Source organism: Phocoena phocoena, chromosome 18 (genome assembly GCF_963924675.1).
Source record: "Phocoena phocoena chromosome 18, mPhoPho1.1, whole genome shotgun sequence".
In the NCBI taxonomy this organism is placed as follows: Eukaryota; Metazoa; Chordata; class Mammalia; order Artiodactyla; family Phocoenidae; genus Phocoena; species Phocoena phocoena.
In genome coordinates, this window is record NC_089236.1 from 70,233,758 (window position 1) to 70,258,038 (window position 24,281).

The window sequence follows — 24,281 nt, forward strand, 5'->3', positions numbered from 1 at the left end:
CAAAACAATTTTATATTACAGAAGCACCAAAAAGAATACAATACTTAAGCACAAAGTTTTTTAAAAAAGAAGTGTAAGAGTGGTGTACCGAAAACTACCAAACAATGGTTGAAATAAAGACAATTTAAATAAATGGGTTAGCATTTATTTAATGAATAAATAAATGGTTAGCATTTAATGAATGGTTAGCATTTATTTAATAAATGGTTAATAAATGGTTAGCATTTATTTAGCATTTAAATGCTAAATAAATGGTTAGCATTATTGAATAAATAAATGGTTAGCAAAAGTGGTTAGCATCCCACATTCACAGATCAGAGGACCTAATATTAATGACATACAGATTTGATGCAATCCCTATTAAACCCCAGCTGTGTTTTTCTGCAGAAATAATCATATTCCAAAATTCGTACGAAAATGCAAGAGATTCAGCATAACCAAACCAATCTCAAAAAAGAAGAACAAAACTGGGGGACTCATACTTCCCAATTTCAAAACTTAGTACAAAGTTACAGTAATCAAGACAGTGTGGTACTGGCATAGGAATAGTAGATGTGTTGATCAATGGAATAGAACTAAGAGTCCAGAAATAAATTGTTACAGTATGATCAGCTGATTTCAACAGGTATTATGAAGACAATCCAATGGGTAAAGAATAATTGTTTTCAATAAATGCTGCTGGGGTAGCTGGATATCTCCATGTCAGAAATTGAAGTTGGATCCCTCCCTACACTGTGCACAAAAATGAACTTTTAAAAAAAGCATGAAACTAAGAGCAAAGCTACAAAACTCTTAGAAGGGCAGCATCAAGTAAGTGAAAAGACAGCCTACAAAATGGAGGAAAATACTTGCAAATCATATATTTGATAAGAGATTTTTGTCTAGAATATATAAAGAATTCTTATAACTCAATAATAAAAAAGACAACCCAATTTAAAAATGAGCAAAGGAATGAATATAAATTTTTCCAGCAGAGATAGACAGATGGTCAACAAGCCCATGAAAAGATGCTCAGCATCACTAGTTATTAGGGAAATGCAAATCAAAATCAAAATGAGATACCAGTTTACATACACTAGGCTGACTATAATCAAAAAGACAATAACAAAGTGTTGCTGATGATGTGGAGAAATTGGGACACTTGTACATTCCTGGTGGAAATTTATGAGTAAAATGATGCAAACCTGGAAATAATTTGGCAGTTTCTCAAAATGTAAGACAGCATCACATGACCCAGCTATTCCACTCTCAGCTATATATACCCAAGGGAGAATAACCCATATGTCCACACGAATGTTGTATACAAATGTTCATAGTGGGCATTTTTCATAATAAGCAGGCAGTGGAAACGTCCATGAAGTGATTAATAGATATATAATGTTAAATAAAATGTGGTGTATTTATAGAATGGAATATTATTCAGTAATAAAAATAAATGAGATACTTCATACAACATGAGTGAAATTTGAAAACACTATGCTAAATGAAATAAGGCAGGCACAAAAGACTACAGATTTTATGATTCATTATATATGAAATGTCTAGAATAAGCAAAGTGTAGAAATAGAGTGTGCATTAGTAGCTGCATAGGCCAGAGGGGGAAATGTGAAATGACCGCTAATGGGTCCAAAGTTTCCTTTTGGGGTTATGAAAATGTTTTAAAATTGGTTGTGGTGATGGATACACAACTCTGTGAATATACTAAAAACCAATGCATTGTACACTTCAGGTGAGTTCAGTTTATGATGTGTGAATTTTATGTCACTAAAGCTGTTTACAATTAAAAAAAATTATTATATATGTTATATTTAAGAATTTATTTTCCTGATGGTGTAAAAGAAGTTCAAATTTTAGGAATTAAAATGAGACATCATTGTATCTTCTAGCATGATGGCGTTTTCTTAAAGAATATTTCTTCTGTAATTACAAAAGACATGGAGGAACCTTAAATGCATAATGCTAAACGAAAAGAAGCCAATCTGAAAAGGCTACGTTCCGTATGAATCTAGCTGTACAACATTCTGGAAAAGGCAAAACTGTGGAGACAGTAAAGATCAGTGGTTGTCAGGGATTCAGCGGGGGTGAGGACGGGAGGTTGAATAGGTAGAGCACGGGATACTTTAGAGCAGTGCAACTATTCTGTATGATACTTTAATGGTAGATACATGTCCTAATACATTTGTTCAGACCCTAGAATGTACAACACAAACAGTGATCCCTATGGACATTAGTTAGTAATAATAATGCATCAGCTTTGGTTCATCAGTTGTCACAGATGTACTGTACTGATGCAGGATGTTAATTAACAGGGATACTGTGTCGGGTGGGGTGAGTGAGGGTATGTTTAGGAAAATCTTTGGGCTTCCTGCTGAAGTTTTCTGAAAACTTTAAACTGCTGTAAAAGATTAAAAATTAATTTTTTAATTAAAAATTCTCTTGAAGGTAAGATTTTTTAAGAAAATTAATAAGCAAGCCACAGAGGGGGAGAACATATTAATAATACATAAATCTGACAAAGGCTTTCTATCTGAAGTAAAGAACTGCAAATCGGTAATAATAATGCCAACATCCTAATACAAAATGGGCAAAAACTTGAATACAAATGGCCAATAAGCACTAATGTGTAGGTGTTCATCATTATTAGTCCTAAGGGAAATGCATATGAAGAGTTGTGGTTTCTCAGCCTCCAGTCTGGCTAGAGTAGGACTAACAGCAGCAAATGGTGGCAAGGCTGTGGAGCAAACTCCATTGCTGATGGGAGTATAGGTATGTTTTAATACTTTGGAAAACAGTTGGGCAGTTTTTGTAAAATTAAACATACGTTCACCGTAGAATTTCCACTCTTAGATTTTTTACGCACAAGAAGTGAAAACGTAAGTCCTCAAAAAAGACGTGTACAAAGAATGATTATAGCGGCTTTGTTCATAAGAGTCCCAAACTGGAAACAACCCAAATGCCCATCAACAAAAGGGTGAACGCATTTTAGTATGCTTGTATTATACAGTAGAGTACTACTCTGCAATCGAAAAAGAATGAATGATTCAACCTGAATGAACCTCAGAAGAATTATAGTGGGCAAAAACCACACACGAGAGTGCATATTTTTGAAGTTTGTTTATGTGACACTATTGTTGAACTGTTGTGGGGAAGATAAATGATGGAACTTAAGGTTTTTGAATTTCTCTGTATGTAAATTGTATATTAATATTGAATAACAGGTTGTTGAAATAATAGAGGTGGACTTCAGATATTATTGCACCAAATTATGAGAATGATGATAGTGTCTCTTATTTAGCCTTTATGTGCCAAGCACCAGTCTAACCATTTTATACCTTTTATTTCATTTAATCAACATGTGAATTAAGTATTCTTATGGTCTTTGTCTTACTGACAAGGAAACTGAGGCACAAGGAGTATAGTAACTTGTAAAGGTCATGTAGCTTTTGTGGTCAGTGATCAATCAGTCGGACTCTAGGGCCTGCAAGGGTGATGGTTAATCACCACCATCATTGTCTTTCTTCACTAGTTGTGCCCAAAGTTCAAATTGAGAACCATAAACCCTTACTGGTGGAAGAAGAAAATAGGGTTTGCGTAATATTAAAATGTGTTTGAGATTATAAGTCATACTATCCATTTGTAGATTCAGGTATCATTTGTGTAATGCTGAGACTCCAGACTTGGTAATGTTCCTTAACTCTTTCTAGCACTGTTTTGTGATACACATTCTTCTACACAGTCTCCTACATTCTAATGTACACATTTTAAACTGCATACAGTCAGAAGTCTGTTCCTCCACTATGACAAGTTCTAGCTTTGAAGAGGTTCTCTGAAAATACTCCTTTTATCTTTCTTCTGCAGTGATGAACTTTAATGTTGGAGTGTTGTAAGTTCTCACATAATAAGGCTTAGATTTTTGTTTGTTTTGGCAGTAGACTTCTGTTTAAAATTCTTTTAATCTGTTCATTCCATGCTTTGTGTATTCATTTTGATAGCTGATGGCTCTGTGAAGAATTTTATGTGAATTTATCACACTAATAAAACTCTTCCTCCATCCCAACTTGCTAAAAGTGGGGTTTTCAGCGAATTGTTGAATTTTTGTCTTCTTTGGGTTTTTTTTTTTTTTTTCTGGAGGAAATAAGACACAATTCATACGCTAGATCTAAAGTTTCATTAAAATTGCTTATGCCCTGTCTCAGGCATTTTAAGTGGGCCATCTGTCTAAACATCTCTCTCCTTTTTTTTCTGATCATTTCCTCGACTTATTCATGAGCCATGGGAGGGCTCCTTTGTAGTCTCCATGTAGCTGGTTCTGTCTACCCCCACTGAATACATCTATGTGCTTGCATAACATATCTTTTCACCATGCTGGAAATTCTCTGAACTTGGTGCAGATGAATGGCCCACTTTTCTGAAGGCCTTTTTCTTCCTGCAAAGATTTGTATGCAGAAGCTGACCTCTGCAGCCGTGGAATGCAGCATATTATTCTTGATCATTTTACAGACCACCCACTGTGAAAGTTATGATGAAGGATTGCTTAATGATTCTTTGACCACTAACATTGTTTTAACTCAGTGTTTCACTCCTAAATAGGTAATGGCACAATTGTAAACCAGCATTTCTGAGTGTCTGACACTATGGTTTTGAGATGCTTATAATCCTTGATAACTAAAGATGCTGTTAGTTATGTTTACACAAAATCTGCTTTAACAAATGACATGCAATAGCAACATACTTGAGTTAGTATTCCTTGCACCTTTTTGAGTAAAATATTCCAATAAGTTTAAATGTATTAGCATTAACATTTGTGACAGTCAGTTGACAGCTTTTTACCATAAAATGTAGAAAAATTTAGTTTAATTGAGCATATTCATTTTGGCTGACTGATGATAATCAAAGTGGACAGGTCTGGGTAAGAGCTGTTATTTGATTTGCTTTGTGAGTAGCTGTTTATGTGAATTCCTTTTTACTGGTTTGTTTGTTTGTTTTTGAAGTAGTAGCTTAAATGGTATCAGCTTTCCAGTTAACTAATAAGTCACATAGATGAAATTTTTGATCCGATGGCAGCCTGTTTCACTAGACAGACACTTCAGTAGAGGGGGCTGTTTTCTGTATATCATTACTACAGTGAGTTGAGTAAAGACTCCCACCCCTACCCCCCCTTTCAGAGAGTTGTTCATAAAATCTTCTTTGAGACTGTTTTGGATTTAGTGAAGAAATATAATTCTTTTTTAAAATTTAAAATATAACTTTAGGTAATTACTATCATTATAGACATGTTTGTGCTGGTGGAGTTAATTTCATTGTTTTGAAATAATTCTTGTTAATCTGGTTTCAGTAATTTTGCAGAAATAGAGCACATATACTTTCAGGTTGATATGTATTATTATCTTTATTTATAGTTATAGTTTATTTCTATTGTAGAGCTTATTGATATTTATATTGGGCATATATGCCCAACCCCATCCATTTTATTCAAAAACAAAACAAAACAAACTACTTTCAAACTTATGTAAAGCCAGAAGGAATCATAGCAAACTTTGTTTGTAGAAGAGTGAACTCATATAAAGAGATTCCACAGTTTGTCCGTCTTTTCTTAGTGTCTCAAGGTCTTGCTTTCACAGAGAAGCCTCTTTCTATATGGTTAGAAAAGTACTGCTTCAGGAGTCGTGTGCTCAGAGGCAGCAGCAGCTTTCCCCTGTTACCTCACCAACTCTGCTCTGATCCTTATTTTACAGGTGTGGAAATTTTGGTTCAAAAGGATTGAATGAGCTGGTACAATGCTAGAAAGAGAACGGGCTGAGATTAGACCTCAGCATTTCAACTCAGAGGAGCCTATGCTCTCTCTACAGGTCCTCTTGGGGCAGGTTCTAACACATATGAAACAGATGTGGATCAAAATAAAACAGTGGAAAAATAAATAGTAGTTAGGTTCCAAAGAGTGGCGACTACATCTCGCCACCATCTGTAAGATTGCTTTCTGTGGGAAAATGTGTCCTGCTTTTGAACAGGATGTCAGGATCAACAACTTCCCAAGAAGCCTCTTGGGAAATTGGGCTCCACATTTACTTGAAAGACTTATTGGGCCACTGAATTGTGAAAAGTATTAAGCGTATACTAGAGGTTAAATAGAAGGGAGATCACTGAAGTTTGTACTATAATTAGGTGAGGAAGATAAGTATTCTTTTTGAAAAATCTGTTAGTTTGAGAAGCAGAGAGAAGGAATCTAAAGTTTCCTTAATGGGATTTCAGTTATGGGGGAGAACAAGAGTATAGGAGTATATCATCATAATAAAAATGAACACTTATATGCATTATTTAATCTTATCCTCAGTACATCACTATGATGCAGACGCTATTATATCTTAATTTTATACATAATGAAACAGACTTTTGCTCAAGGTCAGAGCTGATTAATGACAGAGCTGGGTTTTCTGCCAACTTCGGCAAGTCATTGGCGCCTGAGCTTGTAGCCACTGTGCTTGGTTACCCCACTCATGTCAGCTTGGCTCAGTTCGGTTTGTGAAGGAATTTCAGGCCTTGGCCCAGCCGGATATACAAGTCAGAGAATAATCAGAAATAAAATGAAATGCAAAGAGTGGGGACTTATTTTTTAAGAAACGTGAATGATAGGTTGATTAATTAAGGTTTAACCTGGTGTAAAATAGAAAACCACGGAACAGTCTTGAACAGGAGAGTGATCTAATTATCGAGGATAGCAGAGTCCAGAAAGCCAGGCTGCACAGTAATCTAGCCATGAGGTTGTTTCTGTCATCGCAGTACTCCTGAGAGGATGGGGTGTTAACCTCATTTGAAGTTGTACCAGGTGAGCATAGTGAGGTCATCCACACAGTCCCAGGCAGCCCAGGGGAGCCTGGGAGCTCAAGGCCCGCTCTCCTTCAGTGGCTCACAATGTGTCCCTGGGGAGACATGGTGTCTCCTGTGAGGGGCTTGGCACCTAGTGGATGCTCCACTGCTTCTTTCACACTTTCCCCTCAGCCCTTTCTCCCCAGCCTGTGCTGAGGTTTGGGGATATAAAATAAGGCATGATCTTGGGCTTTTAGGAGCTCACAGGCCAATGGGGGAGACAAACATGAACAAACAAATGCCCTGTGGACAAGATGCCAACAGAGGCCAACCTGGATCACAGAGTCACCCTCCTCCTTTCCCTTCTCTCTGCCCCATATGCCTTCTCCCTCTCTCTCTACCCCCACTTCCTGTCCCTCTTCTCTCCTCCCTTGTTGTTCTTTCAAGCTCTCATGCATGAAGCTCTGTCCTCTGAAACAATCCTCTTCAAATTGCCAAAAAAGAATCTTCCAGACCTACAGTGTGCATTAGTCTTGATTTGTTTATGCATTTTTTTAAACTTTAATTTTTATCTCTGTAGTATTAAAAACCTTTTCTTCATCTTCAGAAAATAATTCAGTAAGTAGTGTGCTGAATACAAATATTCACCTAAACTTACTAATCATCCTCCATTAGACATCGTGACTAGAGGTGATTTGATTCTAATCATAATTTTTTTGACTGTGACTTTTTTTTATCGACTACACAGAGACTCGTTTGAAATTCAGGGGGGTGTTATATTAAAACGTAGCCTGCAACATTTTTTTAGAACTAAGAATTAAGCCAGAGTCTTGATACTGCATGTTTAGTGCTTAGTCAGTATTACTTCACAACTATAAATAATGTAAATATGCCATACTTAAATTAGGTTAATTCAGAAATCATTAAAATTTTGTTACTTTAAAAATTGGGGAGAAACATTTGTATTCCAAAAATGTTTTTTGTTGGCTGCTTGTCCCAATTTTTCTGGAGCACATAATATTGATCATTCACAGGAAAAGACCTGTGCGTTAAGACTAGCATCACTGATGTTGTTTTCTCACCCAGACAAACAAACAAACAAGAAACTGAAACAAAACAATTGGACACAAGGAAACTTTTGGAGGTGATGGATATGTTTATTACCTTGATTGTGGTGATGGTAACATGAGTGAATAAATATGTCCAAATGCATCAAATTGTATACATGTGCAGTTTTTTGCATACGAATTATAACTCAACCTGAAAAAAAGAAAAGCTTAGCATTGTAAGGTTTTAAAAACAGTCTTGAACAATGACCAAATAGTGAAAAGAAATTAGCATTGCTTAAAGGAGGTTAATTTTTGAAGGACTGTCAAAATTAAGCAGCTCAAATTCATAGACGAGGTGATGGTACCACAATTATTTCAGAATGACTGCTGTTGTCTTTGGAGTGTGTGTGTGTGTGTGTGTGTGTGTGTGTGTGTGTGTGTTCTTTTTTGGTTTTAATCTCTCTAGTTTCCATATTAAAGCTTTTTTCCAAGAATAGAATGTTCTGAAATGCAGTGTTTGGCGGTTTTACTCTGCACACTTAATGTCAAAGGAAAATCAGTTTACTGAGAGAGAATAATATAAAATTATTAACTCTTTTTCTTTTCTTTTCTTTCTACTTCAGAGTGCCTATTGTAAAACCACAAGTGGCCAACTGGGAGCTCTCAGTAAAATTGCATGATGAAGTTTATACTGTCGTAGCATCCATCAGTGGGCCAACATTCTCTGTGAGTTTTATTTTTTTATTTTTGATAATCTTGAAATTACCTGTGAATATTTAAAACAATTTTTAACACATCCCATGAGTCTCATCTTTTGAATCTACGACATAGCTATGTATCTGTTTCATCTTCTTTAGGAAGCTGAATGTAAATGGAAATTTTTGTCTCTTATGTTAAAGAGGAAATGTACTCCCAGACTTAGCCACATTTTAAACCCACTTCCTGACACCTGATTCATTTTTCTTTTGTTATTGAAAAGTAATACTTTTGCCTTTGTTATAGAGAAGAGCATCTTTAATGATAATTCCAAATGTATGATAGCTGTGTTTCTTTTTTTTTTTTTTTTTTTTTTTTTTTCGGTATGTGGGCCTCTCACTGTTGTGGCCTCTCCCGTTGCGGAGCACAGGCTCCGGACACTCAGGCTCCGCAGCCATGGCTCACAGGCCCAGCTACTCTGCGGCATGTGGGATCTTCCCAGACCGGGGCACGAACACCTGCATCGGCAGGCGGACTCTCAACCACTGTGCCACCAGGGAAGCCCTGTGTTTCTTTTTTTTTTTTTTTTTTTTTTTTTTCCTGTGTTTCTTTTAAAACAAGTAATCTGAAGCCTCATATAACATTTTCTTGAGATTTCATGTTGTGAGACATTCTTTAGGCTAAATTTACCTGACAGTGACATTCCTTTTGTCTAGAAGAACTTAAACGCCTTGGATAGTATCCATAACAGAACTGCTTTAGTTTAAGATTGATCTTCTGTGGTATGAATGACAAGTTTAAATTCTGTGGTTTAAGATTGCCAGAAAAATACCATGAGGTGTTACTGTTTTATTTTTATTTATTTATTTATTTATTTGGGCCACATGGCTTGTGGGATATTAGTTCCCTGCAGGGATTGAACCTGAGCACCAGCAGTGAAAGTGCCAAGTCCTAACCACTGGACCACCAGGAAATTCCCAAGAGTTACTATTATAACTTGAGTCCTTTTATACTTTCAGCATGAACCCACAGAAGCTGCTATATAGTTATATAGTTAGTATAATGGATATTATATGTTCATTATATGTAGTATATAAGTTAGTATAATGAATATTAATCTACATTTCTCCTCTCATGGCTAAGTTGCATTGAAATGTCATATTATTGGGGGGAAAATGACTTTTCATCAAAAGATTTAAGCAGGATATGAAAATCAAAATAATATAATTTCATTGAAACAACACCCAGAGAGGCTCGAAGTATATGGCAGATTCTTGATCCCAGGTAGAAAACACTGCATCAAGAATTAATGAGAATTCATTTATTCAGCAAATACTTATTACATGCCTTCCGTGTGCTAGGTTAAGTATGAGGCTGTTACACTGGAGAAGGTGACATTCTATGTGATCATCAGAGTCACAAGTAAATGAGATTAATTCCTGAATTAAGGGTGGTCTCCTTGGTTGTCTTTAAATTTTGTGATTCATTCTGTATGCCAAAATTGCTAAAGCATTTGTTACTAAAAGATATTTCGCTCAACTGTCTTAAAACGAAAACTATGATAGAGTTAAACAGTGGTCTTATGATAGATTTTGTATGAATTTATGTGATTCTTTATGTTCCTCCTTTCTATCTGAGTATTTTAAAAAATAGCTTTGTAAGTGGACACTTAACTGTACATCAGGTTGAGTAACAAATTACATGTATTGAATAGTAAAAAATATTATAGTGTAGCATTTTCCTCAGGGAAGGTTAACTCTACAAAAATGTAGACTTTAGCATAATTTTCAGCTCTGTACTGAGTCACCACTGACGTGTTATTCTTAATCTGATACTCCGATACAATGTTTCTCTAAGCAGTGTCTTGCCTTAATAAGAAAACTGCCCAGATTACTTCTTAGAGCTGTTATTTCTTTGGGCTTGTTTCAGAAGATTCCGTGTTGGAAAGCTAGAGACCATTGGCTTGACAGCTCAAGAGGTGTCTTTTGAATTTTTCCTGTAGAATTACCCCGTTTTACTTTTTAGCTCATGAAGAAAGTAGGTTTATTTAAAAAACACATCAAAATTAATGCATTAAAAATTTCCCTGGAAAATATCCACCTTGATATATAGTATCAAAAACTACTTCCTGTATGTATTGGCTTAGCTACTATCAGAAGCATCAAACCTGATAAAAATGGAGTATTACTGATAGTATAGCCCTGAATTTTCCTAACTGTATTTGGACTGAACTTCATTTGACATCAGTATTATGAAAGGATACAAGCTGAATAGTGTCACCCTCTGCCACATCAACAGAAAATTAATCAGTCTAGAGGTGACAGTCCAGGTTAATGACCAAAGAGGTAGTACATATTTGTTTACCTCACAGTAATGTGTTCATGTTTTCTAAAGTTCTTTTATTAAAAACTTTTTAAAAATTATAAGGTATTTCAAATGAGGAAAATATAGCAAATGTACAAATCTGCTATATAGGTCTCCTATTACAACAGAAAAACACCCCTAGATACAGCTAAATCTCTTCTTTACATCATCCCATCTGCCTCTTCCTCCCTAGCAGTGACAGCTGTCCTGAAGGTATCATGTGTCTTTCTTGTACATGTTGTTACACTTCAGTGTGCCATAATAATAGTGAAACATTTCACGTACCATAATCACAGTGAAAAAGAAAATTGTGAAAAATATATATACTTAATGATACCATTTATGTAAGATTTAAAAATACACAAAGCAAAAACAGTTCAATTTACAATAGCACCAAAAAGAATAAGATTACTTAGGAGTAAACTTAAGACGTAGAGGACAAAGACTTGTACACTGGAAATAACAAAATGTTGCTGAAAGAAATTAAAGAGGACACAAATAAATGAAAAGCCATCTCATGTTCATGTATTGGAAGACTTAATGTTGCTATAAATGTTAATATTATCCAAAGTGATCTACAGATTCAGTGTCATCCCTATCAAAATCCCAACTGAGTTTTTGCAGAAATAGAAGAAAAATCCAGAAATTCATATGGAATCTCAAGGGACCCCAAATAGTTAAAACAATTTTGCAAAAGAAGAACAAAGTTGGAGAGCTCACACTTCCTGATTTCAAAATTTATTAAAAAACTGTGGTAATCAAAACTGTGGTATACTAGTAAGACAGACACATAGACCAACAGAATAGAATTGAGAGCCAGAAATAAACCCTTGGATATATAATCAAGTGATTTTTTTTTTTCAAGTGATTTTTTAAAAAATAAATTTATTTATTTACTTATTTATTATTTTTGGCTGCATTGGGTTTTTGTTGCTCTGTGCGGGCTTTTCTCTAGTTGCGGCGAGCAGGGGCTGCTCTTTGTTGCGGTGCGAGGGCTTCTCATTGTGGTGCCTTCTTTTATTGTGGAGCACCAGCTCTAGAGTGCAGGCTCAGTAGTTGTGGCGCACAGGCTTAGTTGCTCTGCGGCATGTGGGATCTTCCCAGACCAGGCTCGAACCCTTGTCCCCTGCATTGGCAGGCAGATTCTTAACCACTGTGCCACCAGGGAAGTCCCTAAAATCAAGTGATTTTTGACAGGAGTGCCAAGACCATTCCATAAGGAAAGGACAGTCTTTTCAACAAATAGTACTGGGAAAAGTGGATATCCACATGCAAAAGAATGAAGTTGGACCCTTACCTTACACCTCATGCAAAATTAACTCAAAATCTATTGAAGACCTAAATGTAAAAGCTAAAGCTGTAAAACTCTTAGAAGAAAATAGGAGAAAATCCTCATGATGTTGGATTTGATGATAATTTCTTGGGTATGATATCTAAAGCATAGGCAGCAAAAGAAAAATACTTAAGTTAGAGTACATCAAAATTTAAAACTTTTGTGCATCAAAGGCAACGAGTGAAAAGGCAATCCATGGAATGGGAGAAAATATTTGCATATATGTGATATATTTCCATATTATTCAGAATATATAAAGAACTCAACAGCCAAAGAAACAACCTGATTTAAAAATGGGCAACAGACTTGAATAGACATTTCTCCAAAGAAGATATACAGATGACCAACAGGCACATGAAAAGATGCTCAACATTGCTGATCATTAAGGAAACACAAATCAAAACTATAATTGAAGATAACTCACAGCAGTTAGGATGGCCACCATTAAAAAAAGAAGGAAAAAAAAAAACCACAAAAACTCCAGGAAATAATAAGTGCTGGTGAGGAGGAGAGAAACTGGAACCCTTGTGCACTCTTGGTGCAGCTGCTGTGGAAGACAGTATTGTGGTTCTTCAAAAAAATTAAAAGTAGAGCTATCATATGATCCAGCAATTCTACTGCTAGGTGTTTATCCAAAAAATTGAAAGCAGGGTCTTGAAGAGATATTTGCACACTCATGATTAGCAGCCTTATTCACAACAGCCAAGAGGTGGAAGCAAGCCAAGGGTCCAGTGACAAGTGAATGGGTAAATAAAATATGTTACATACATGAAATGAAATATTATTTAGCCTTTAAAAGGAAGAAAATTTTGACACCTTTTGTCACAATTCATTACAAATTTGATACAAACCAATGCAAATTAGTATTTTAGTGAAAAAAGTTTTAAAGTAGGGAGGATGAAAATTTGGGGAAATAAAGAAAGCAATGAAGAAGCAGTAGGAGATAAAGTATTTTATGTGTTTTAGGTTTTTATTCTAACTGAATACAAGTGTCAGAATGAATAGCAGAATTAAGAAGTATATGACCTGGTAAATACAAAGTTGTAATATTATGTAGCTTATTAAGATGATAAACTCATAAATGTAAAAAATAAATTGATTTTTTATCTATAATATTTTCATGATTCCCTTCTGGAATCCCAAGATGTTTTCCACTTCTCTTTTATTCTGCATAACACAAAACAGCTCAAAATAGTTCAGGATAAAAGAAAAGAATAATGTGTTTATCTTAAAGATGATGGACTAAATTCATATTGAAGACAATTCACTTTGAAGAAAAATGTCAGAGTACTCTTGATGTGAAGAAAATTAGCTTAGGAATTTGGCCTTCCCAAGGATGAAAAAATGAGCACTGTACATGCACTGAAAAAATTTTTTTGTCCAATATTTCATGTTAACTACTAATAAACTAGAAAAAGTTATATATGATCCTCGATATTGAATTAGATATTCTTTGTTACAGTGATCCACTGATAGACATTTTTCTTTTTTTGCGGTACGCGGGCCTCTCACAGGCTCTGGACGCGCAGGCTCAGCGGCCATGGCTCACGGGCCCAGCCGCTCCGCGGCATGTGGGATCTTCCCGGACTGGGGCACGAACTCATGTCCCCTGCATCGGCAGGCAGACTCTCAACCACTGCGCCACCAGGGAAGCCCTGATAGACACTTTTCTACGGACCTTGTAAACTGCTTCTTAAGAATAACCAGAATCTTTAGACTATTGAATTTTGGCATATCAGTGTAATTTTTGTGCTAATGGTTATGAAGAAAAATCTAAATGATTTAAAATAACATTTAGTATTAAGGTCAAGGAAAATAATAATTGGGTTTTTAAAAAACTCTCAGTTTATTTTCCTAAATATTTTTTTTTCTTTTTTCTTTTTTTGCTTCTTATAGAAAGGTCAAAAGCTAACTTTTTGGTAGGCATAAAACTTTGCTACCATTTTAAATTACAGTCACAATCCTTTCATTCTTTCAACTTCAAGTAAGTTTTGTATTGGTAAAATTTATATTAGAAGTTAAATGGCGGGACTTCCCTGGTGGTGCAGTGGTTAAGAATCTGCCTGCCAATGCAGGGGACATGGGTTCAATCCCTGGCCCTGGAAGATCCCACATGCCGCGGAGCAGCTAAGCCCGTGCACCACAATTAATGAGCCTGCACTCTAGAGCCCGCGAGCCACAACTCCTGAGCCCATGCACCACAACTACTGAAGCCCGCATGCCTAGAGCCCATGCACCACAACAAGAGAAGCCACCGCAATGAGAAGCCCACGCACCACAACGAAGTGTAGCCCCTGCTCGCAGCAACTAGAGAGAAAGCCTGTGCGCAGCAACGAAGACCCAGGGCAGCCAAAAATAAATTAAAAAAAAAAAAGTTAAAGGGCAAAGATTCACTTCTGGAACGGCAGCAAACCAACTATAATTGCTGAATATTATAAAAAAATCTCTGCAGAGTATATGTTGTTGTATGTCGAAAATTCTACGAAACCCATTAAGAAACTACTACAAATAGTAAACAAATTTAGCAAGGGTACAGGATACAAAATAAATATATAAAAATCAAGTGTATTTCTATGCACTTTCAGTGAACCATCCAAAAATAAAATTATGGAAACCATTTCATTAACAAGAGCATCAAAAGAATAAAATACTTAGGAGTAAATTTAACAAAAGAAATGCAAAACCTATACTGTGAAAACTACAAACTATTGAAAAATCAGATCCAAATAAATAGAGAACATTTCATATTCATGAATTAAATGACTAAATATTAAGATGGCAGTACTTCCCAAATTGGTCTACAGATTCAGTGTAATTCCTATCAGAATCCAAGCTTTATTTTTGTCAGAAATTGGCAAGGTGATACTCTTAACATTCAGATAGAAATGTAAGGAGTCCAGAATAGCCAAAATAATCTTGAAGAAAAGAACAAAGTTGGAGAACTTAGTTCCCCCTTTCAAAACTTATTACAAAATAGTCTTGAAATCAAGACAGTGTAGTATTTGCGTAAAGAAACATACAGATCAGTAGAATAAAAATGAGAATCCAGAAGCAAATCCGTACATGTATGGTCAAGTGATTTTTGACGAAGGTGCCAAAATAATTCAGTGGGGAAAGTATAATCTTTTCAACAAATGGTGCTGGAACAATTGGGTATCCATATGTAGAAAAATGAAGTTGGGTTCCTACCTCGTAGTGAGTTAATATAAAAAAATTAACCCAAGGGACTTCTCTGGTGGTCCAGTGGTAAAGAATCCACCTTCCAGTGCGGGGGATGCGGGTTCAATCCCTGGTTGGGGGACTGAGATCCCACATGCCACAGGGCAGCTGAACCCGCGCTCCACAACTACTGAGCTCGCGCACCTCAACGAGAGAGCCCGCGTGCCACAAACTAAAGAGCCCACGTGCTCTGGAGCCCGCACTCCACAACTAGAGAAGAGAAAACCCGCATGCCACAACTAGGGAGAAGCCTGCATACCACAACAAAAGATCCCGCATGCTTCAGTGAATATCCTGCGTGGTGCAACTAAGACCCAACACAGCGCTCCCCCCCCAAAGAAAAAACATTAACCCCAAATGGATAAATGATGTAAATAGAGCAACAAAACTTAGAAGAAAGCATAGGGGTATATCTTCATGACCTTGCATGTGGCATTGGTTTCTTAGATTTGACACCAAAAGCATAAGCAATAAAAGAAAAAAATAGATAAATTGATCTTTGTCAAAATTTAAAACTTTGCTTCAAAGAATACTAACAAGAAATTGAAAAGACAAACCGCAGAATGGGAAAAAATATTTGCAAATCATATATCCAGTGAAGCACTTGTATTTAAAGTACTTAAAGAACACTTAAAACTTAATAATAAAGACAACCCAATATAAAAATGGGCAAAGAACCTAAACAGACATTTCTGAAAGAAAATATCCAGTTGCCAATAAGCAAATGCACAGGTGCTCAAAATCATTAGTCATCAGGGAAATGCAAGTCAAAACCACAATGAGATATCACCTCACACCCACTAGAATGGCTATAATAAGAAAGTCAGATAATAACAAATACTGATGAAGATGTAGAGAAATTGGAGCCCTCATACACCGTTGGTAGGAGTGTAAAATGGTACAACCACTTTGGAAAACAATCTCGCATTTCCTCAAAAGGTTAAACATCTGGGTTATCCAGAACCTTGACTCAGTTCTCTCATGAGTATTTTATCATGAATATTTAAGTAAGTATTTTTAGACTTATTTATATCCTTGTTACTGTGGTGGATATATTTTACCTTTTAAATAATATTTCAGATAATAATCTTTCCAAATAATAGTTATTGGGCTAGATGTCAGCAACTAAAAGACAAATTAAATAGTATATGTTTGTTTACCCTTTCTGAAAATAATTTGATAACATTGATATTCTCCAGTCTAGTAATTCTACATCTAGATATCCATCCCAAGGAAGCAGTGAAAATTTGCTAATACGAACATGGTATTGCGTTGGGGGGGAGAAAAGATGAATTAATGGCAGTTTACCTTAGAGATATCTACGTAAACAGTCTCTGTTTATGATGGTAAAGGAGACTTGAAAGTGATTAAAATACAGAGATAAATGCTTTAATGGAGGTGCCTTCAACTAATTAATAATTAAATCCATGAGAAAGAGAGAGCTAAGGACTCAGCTGCCTGGGGGAAAGAAAAGATGTAGGAGGAGATGAAGAAGTTCTAGATGGCAGAGATGACTAATGAATAACCATTTAGAACATGATTTATACATAAGCCAGGATTTGCCTCTAAATCAGAGTGTAAGAAGGTGAGGAAAAACATTGGGACATGGTGGCATGGGAGAGCAAAGCTTGTTGAAAAATCAGACATCTTTTATAGATAATTTTAGTTTTTTATTATGGGAGTATTTTTCTTTATTGTTATTTATTTTCCAGAAATAGTAGAGTGAGAAAAGGATTTCCCTGTCTTATTGTAGTTGTAGTATTGTTTTTGATACTTACTTTAGCCTATTCCAAGGTATTTTCATGAGTTAACTGATTACTGTGGTCTATTCTATTGAGTATGTTCCTTGTCTCAAGCACTGTGGTAGACACTTTACATATGTTGTTCTAAATGGGATAGTGGTAAGCCACAAGGTAGACATTATTAGCCTTAGTTTACAGAAGAGTTGGAAACTGAGGTTCAGAAATACTAAGTAAGGTAGCTGAAGTCACACAGCTTGGGAGTGTAGAATCTAAGATTAAACGCAGGTCAGTATGATTCCAAGGCCTGTGAACTAGTACCTCTCTGTATCTAACTTTACGAAGTTGTTTTGCTAGAGAAAATTCTGAGAAATAGTAGCACTGACATGGAAAATTAGCTCTGTCAGACGTGGATAAATCTTTGTTAATATAAGGAATAATACACTTCTAGCCAGAACAGTTTTGTCACATGATGAGAGGAATTGTCCTTGTGATTGTTGAACATTGAGGCTCAAGTCATACCATTTAAAGGAAGCATGGAAGGCATTGCAAGGACATGAACGAATCACACAGTATTACACAGTGTACAGTTTTACAAAATATACAATTAGAGATACTGGTTAAGAGTAACTCTCAGAAAGCATTTTTAGTATCTTATTACCTCTTGTAGATGTTAACGTATTTTTCAAATTATGTTAAAATTCAAAATATTGATTTTTAGTGGTGATTTTACAGTCTTGTCCAAGTAAGTAATAATTTTTTAGAGCCATACAAGGTTTGAAGTAGGTAAGATTTTTTTGCATCTAAAAGATTTTGTTTGTGCTTTCATTTTGTTTCAATAACGTTCATTTTGGTTGATGTAAAATTGTCTCAACTTTAGATGCTTGTGGTGGAGGGAGGGAAATGTTTTGTAGTAGTCATATCATTGAAATTACCAACCTGTATTTTTCTTCTCAAAGAAAGGATATGGTGATGAACATAAGAATAAAAAATAATAATTACATATGGATGCATAGCAAGAAATAATTATATATGCATTGTTTGAGGTTTTTCTTTCTCTAATATAGCCAACCCTTTCCCATTTGTTCTACCACCATGCATTTTGTTCTAGATTTCTTGACTAAGAAAACATTCCACCAGAGTTTGTTTTGATATTCAGAGAACATTTTGAAATTGTGCTTTTAAGTAGAGCTATTTAAGTATTTTTATGTAACATTTTCATAAAGATGAAGAATTAAATGAACTTAGTGTATACCAATGAATAATCTTGTGCACAAATTAACATTTTCTTTATGTTTTCAAATATTAATGAAAAGAACCTTAAATGTATCTTCAGTAGAGTTTATACCTGCATTGTACGTCATAATCTGTTTCTTTTATCCCATTTGTAGAGAGTAATGCTAAATCATGCAGTTACTGGAATTTGTATAGGGACATGGTAAGAATCATGGTTGTTCTTTTAAAGAAATAATTTTCAAATACCCTTCTTAGGGAAAAAACATTATTATATCTGTCCCTTTGCCTCTATGGTCAATTTTTAGAATAGACTCTTGAACATAAAAAGGACAGTAACAAACAAAGTCAGATAACTATTACATTTATATCTATGGTAGACTTTTTAATAAAAATTTATCTATGGCTTAAGTGCACAGTAGGCAAACAGAAAAAGAAAAGAACATTTTTGTAGTAGCATTTTAAAATGAATGCCAGAGTGGGGAATTCCCGACGGTCCAGTGGTTAGGACTCCGCACTTCTACTGCAGGAGGCAAGGGTTCAATCCTTGGTTGGGAAGCTAATATCCCACATGCCACACGGAGCAGCAAAAATAATAATAATAAAATGAATACCATAGTACTGTTAGAGGCTTATAATAAAAGACTACAATCCTATTTAGGAAATTTACTTATAGTGCATGATAAATGATAGAAAATTGAAGCAAGTTTTCAAGGTTGTGCAATATTTTATATTTAAAATATTTCATTTTTTTTCTTGTGACAGTAATTCAGTGTTATGATCACGTTATCTACTTCTCTTATTAGGTAATTTTTTCACTTGGACCTTTCCCCCCCCAGTTTTTAAAGCTGTCCTAGACAAAACAACAAAAAATATTATCCTATTTGAGGAAAATATTTTCTGTTAATGGATTTTTTTAATGGAAACACATAATGTATAAAAATGGAATACTTTCACTTCGGCAAAAACATTTGTTTTCCTGATAAAATTACTTGTCCATTTGAGAGAAAAATTACTGAGAAGATAAGTCAAGGTAATGCTAAAAAAAATGTTAAATTTTTCTGCTAAAACTATAAAACCATCATAAGTAAAGCCAATACAGAAGTCAGCAGACGAGAGGGAAAGTTTGTAGCTTATTTTAGTGACAAAAGGGGAGTGTTCTTAGTGTATAAAGAACTCTTACAAATCAATATGAAAAAGACGAACCACCCAGACAAAAAATGTTCAAAGATGATTTGTAGCAAAGGAAATATAAATGGCTCCTGCATAATGACAAAATGTGCTAAACTATACAGAGAAATTCAAGTTAAAATACTATTTTTCACCTATATTTTGACAAACATGAAAATTTTGATAATTTCTGATTTTATTAGGTTGTAGGAAAATAGGCCCACATATATTATTGGTAGGTGTATAAATTGATAAAAGCCTCCATGGAGAACAATTTGACAGTGAATTTATACTACAGGATATATTCACATGTGGGAGATACACAAGTATGTTCATAGCAGTATATTGTGTGTAACAGCAGAAGACTGGAGACAACTGAAATGCCCATCAAAATGGGATAATTAAATAAGTATAGTACATACTTACACTGTGTGTAAGTACATCCATATTCTTGAACTATTGTATAGCCATTAAAAAGGATTTGAATGTTCTGTATGTGCTGATATATTAAGTAACAGAAGCAGTATACTTTTGTGTAAAAAATAATGTATATGTTTATGCTGTTATGTGTATAAAATATCTTTGGAAGGAACCACAAGAAACTAATAATTGTGGTTGCCTTTGAATTGGGAGCTGGATGGCTGACCCCATGACAGAAGTAAGAAGGATACATACCATATACTATTAATAGATGTCTTGTTAGTACTTTTTGAATTTTGAACCCTGTATATGTATTACCGAATACCTCCTCCCCCCCAAAAAAAGGGATTTCAAAACTTTGCAGTGGAAGGGTCTGGAAGATATGAGACTGTTGAAATAATGGAATTTTAGTCACCTACCACGAAACTTCTGCAATGTTTGGGCCATCCAGGGAAGTAGATGAGCAGCTGGCTCACTGAATAAAGAACCCTGGTGTTACACATATAAGTACCTCAAGTGCAGTTACTGAAACTCCTTTAGCTAGCACGCTGAACTTGGAGATAGTTGCTGGAGATCACTTAATAGGCTGTGTTAAGAGGTTGATCTAATCTGAATTAAGAAACTGGAAAAAGCAAAGAATGGACTGTACCATGGGTGGGAGAAAAGAAGCTGAGTCAGAGTAGATTTGGACACCCCTCCAGTAGCCTCTCATTTTTCCTTCTTTAGGTCTATAAACTAGCCAGAGAGATGACTACATAGAAGAGTTAGAGATGTGTATGTTTTGCTAAATAGCAAAAGGTAGTGAGAGCTCATTCCAGAAGTTTTGCTCAGTGTCCCAGAATTCGTAGTAACTTCATTGGTCCTGAAACATCACTGGTAGAATGGAATTATTCTCCCTTCCTCTTGGTTTCAGGAAGAAGGTCCAAAACTAACTTGCTTTTCAATGTGACTTGTTTACTTCAGGCTAAAGAATATCCTTTCTTTTTTGGCGGAGGAGGGGGGCGGTGTGGGCTGCTCTGCGTGGCTTGCGGGATCTCAGTTTCCCAACCAGGGATTGAACCCCAGGCCACAGCGGTGAAAGCGCCAAGTCCCAACCACTAGACCACAGGGAACTCCCAAGAATATCCTTTCAAAGCGAACTCATCCAGATCAGCTTGATGTCTGATAGGAAGGGTTCAGATAAACGAGGTTGTAGAAGAATCAAGTCTGAAGAGTAACCTTGCACAGCTTGATCTGTTTACTTTTTAAATGCCACCTTGTTCAGTGGGTCTGGCAATGCTCTTTTGAACCATAGGACTGCATTTCATAAAGAGGTGAGGCTCCTGCTCATGTAATCTGGAAAATTGCTTGTCTGATTGGGTACACAGTTGCCCTGTACCCTCTTGAATGACTCAGTCATGGTGTGCTCAAGAGTCAAGTAACTTCTTATGTGACTGAATGAAGAAAAAAAAGTTACAAAAGCCAGCTACTTCGGAAATGAAAATCACTAAATGGTATCAGTTGTTATCATATTAGGGTTGGCAAATACTATAATTAAGACTTCAAGTGATTTTTAGTATTATCGCCTGGTTTCAGCCACTTTCTGAAGAATTTTATTTGGAATAGAACTTTGAATGTTGACAGCAGATATTCAGGTTGAGTTCAGTTCAATTTTATAAGCCCTTATAAATAATCCGTAGTAGTCTAGTAGTCTGTTATGGGTAAAATTTCTACCACAAAAATTTATTGGAAGTTATTCTTTTTGGCCCCTCAAACTTATTTATAAATACAATGAATGGTGAAGCAAACAGTTAAAGTGCCTTTGCTGAGTGACTCGACCATTAAATGAATTTCAGTGTATTTGTAGCCACTATACGTTTATCATTTAGTTGTAACATAGTTTAATAGCTGTTTATTAAGTATCTCAAATGACATAGGTCCTGAAGAATTAGTAATAATCAGGAGAGATGATGTCTGACTCCTTGTAGAATTTGTCACCTGTGGAGGGTGGCAAGGACAAAGGCTGTGTCAGGTAGACAATGAGTGAGTCATGACAGGGGGAGGCGGGCACTGCAGAGAACAGCTGGGGGAGCCCTAACCTGGAAGTGGAGGTGGCTGTGTGCAGCCTTAGGGCGGAAATAAAGGCCAAGCTGAGTCCTACAGAAGGCGGGTGGAGGGTGGGCTAGGCGGGGGTCAGAGTTTGAAAACAGATGTACAAAGTATAAAAAGGGCTAAAAGATTGTGTGAGGTGTCTGAGGAACTGGAAGCATTGATATGTGGCTGGGATGTGGAAAGCTTGAAGGTAGGGGACCTGGTGGCAGGGAGGGAGGGTGGTGAGAGGAGATATGTGAAGGAAAAGGCCGTAATGAAGCAAGCAGAGACCTGACGTTGTGGAAATCTGTGAGCCGTGTTCAATGGTCTGGATTTATCTGGAGGGCAGGGAGAACCAGAGGAGGCCTTCCCTCAGGAAACTGATCAGAGTTGCCTGCGAGAAAGATCAATCTGCCTGCATTATGCAGAATAGCTTGGAGGAGTGTAGAGTGAAGGAGACCTGTTAGCATCTACTCAGGCAGAATGCAGGTAGGAGGTACTAGTAACCCCAACGATGGTTATTATGGCAGTGGGAGAAAAATGGATGGATAGTAGAGAGATTTAAAATGTAGAGTCAGCTACACAGCATTTATTGTGTGGTACTAATGTTCTGAGTTGTTTGTTATTCTAGCCATCTCTTATCAGAGCAGTTTACAAGTATGGTCTAGAGAATAGTGTTGATTGACAGATTTTTAGAAAGCCTAAATTGTGCTTAAGTCGATATCTTGTGAGAATTAATAGACTCTGTACCTTGATCACTGTTATGAATGAATAAATTTGTGTCATATTTTTAGTAAACTCATGTTTGAAATCAGATTCTGTTACTGTTTCTGGGGAAGTTGAGAGGTTTTTTGGTTATGGTTACTGTTTTGTTTTGTCTTCATTGTTGTTTTTACCTGAGGAGCAGGAACAGATCTTAGGTCTCTAAAGTGACCCCTTAGTTACTTGCTGTCATATGATAGTGTTTAATTCCTTCACTGCATTTATCATAAACTTTGTATTTTCTTTATTTCTTTGCCCACTTGATTAATTTCCATCTCTTCACACTAAAATATAAGCTTTATAAGGATGGGGACCTTGTCTTGTTGTTTATGCCTTGTACTGCTCAGGAAGTATTTGTTGAGTGAGGGGGGTGGGAGGAGGGGAAGAAGAAAGGAAGGGAGGGGGGAGAAGGGAGGAAAAGGGGGAGGGAGGAACGCCTTCTACGGTGGGACGGTGGCGCTGTGGGAGGGATGGGAGAATGAGCTGAGTGGTGACAGCTTGCTTGCAGTGAATGTGGTGTCCTCCACACTCTAGAACTTGAACACAGTGCAGAAAGTTGGGTTTGACCTTAAAAAATAATCAGTTTTATTCTTTTTGTAAATACAGTACTCATCTGTGCAGTAAATAGGCTAAAAAATCTTTTTGGTTAATTAAATGTTACTAGCAGTAAAAGTCAATTTTTGATTTGCAAACTGAGTTTTAATTGTCAAGCTTTAGTCTGCCGCTAGAGCTAGGAATGAGCAGATAGATGTTTTGTAAAAGATCATTTTCTAAAGGATCAATTTAACGTTACTGACATTAGGTACAGATTCAAATGAATCTTAATATACCATTAGTTTTTTTTTTTTCCCTCGCATAGGACTTTGGTGGAAAGAAGAAAAACCCACATTACTGATGTAACGTGACTCAAAACACAGCTTCATTTATCATTCGGAGTTGGGTAGGATATCCTGCAAGTAACAATCACCCTAATATTGCAGGGGCTTAAAACACCAAAAGTTTGTTTCTTACACATGTTAGATGTCCTTTGTGTGTCTGCTGGGGTGCATCCTTACTAGGAGGCTCAGGCTGCCTTGTTGCTAGTTGCCCTGACAAAGGAAAAGAATGAGCATAGGGAGTCATGACTGGTTCTTAGACCTTCAGCCAGCATCCTTCCGCTCGCATTCCAGTGGTGAAAGCGGGTCATGTGACTGCGCCCCTCCTTTAGCGGCTGGGACATGGCAGTCTTATTGTGCACCTCCTTGCAAGAGACCAGTTGGTTTGAAAAACATTAATTTTTGTTAAAAAGAAAGTTGCTTAGTATACCAGTAGTGTGCTTTTGAAGAAACAAAACACTTTTATGAGTAGGTTAAATGCAGGATAAATATCCACTGCATATTTTGGTTGAAAATCTTTACACTGAAACATATTTCTTTGAATTTT

General features: G+C 36.2%; 1 protein-coding gene across 7 annotated transcripts in view; it reads left to right on the top strand.

The window, feature by feature from the left end:
• The window catches only part of PCCA (propionyl-CoA carboxylase subunit alpha), a 350,996-nt gene that overhangs the window by 218,241 nt on the left and 108,474 nt on the right, over nucleotides 1-24,281 (top strand). For all 7 annotated transcript variants that reach the window (XM_065895812.1, XM_065895815.1, XM_065895813.1 and 4 more), the window contains one exon: nucleotides 8,477-8,579. In XM_065895812.1, coding sequence (XP_065751884.1) covers nucleotides 8,477-8,579 — 103 coding nt within the window. The remainder of the gene's footprint in view (nucleotides 1-8,476; nucleotides 8,580-24,281) is intronic.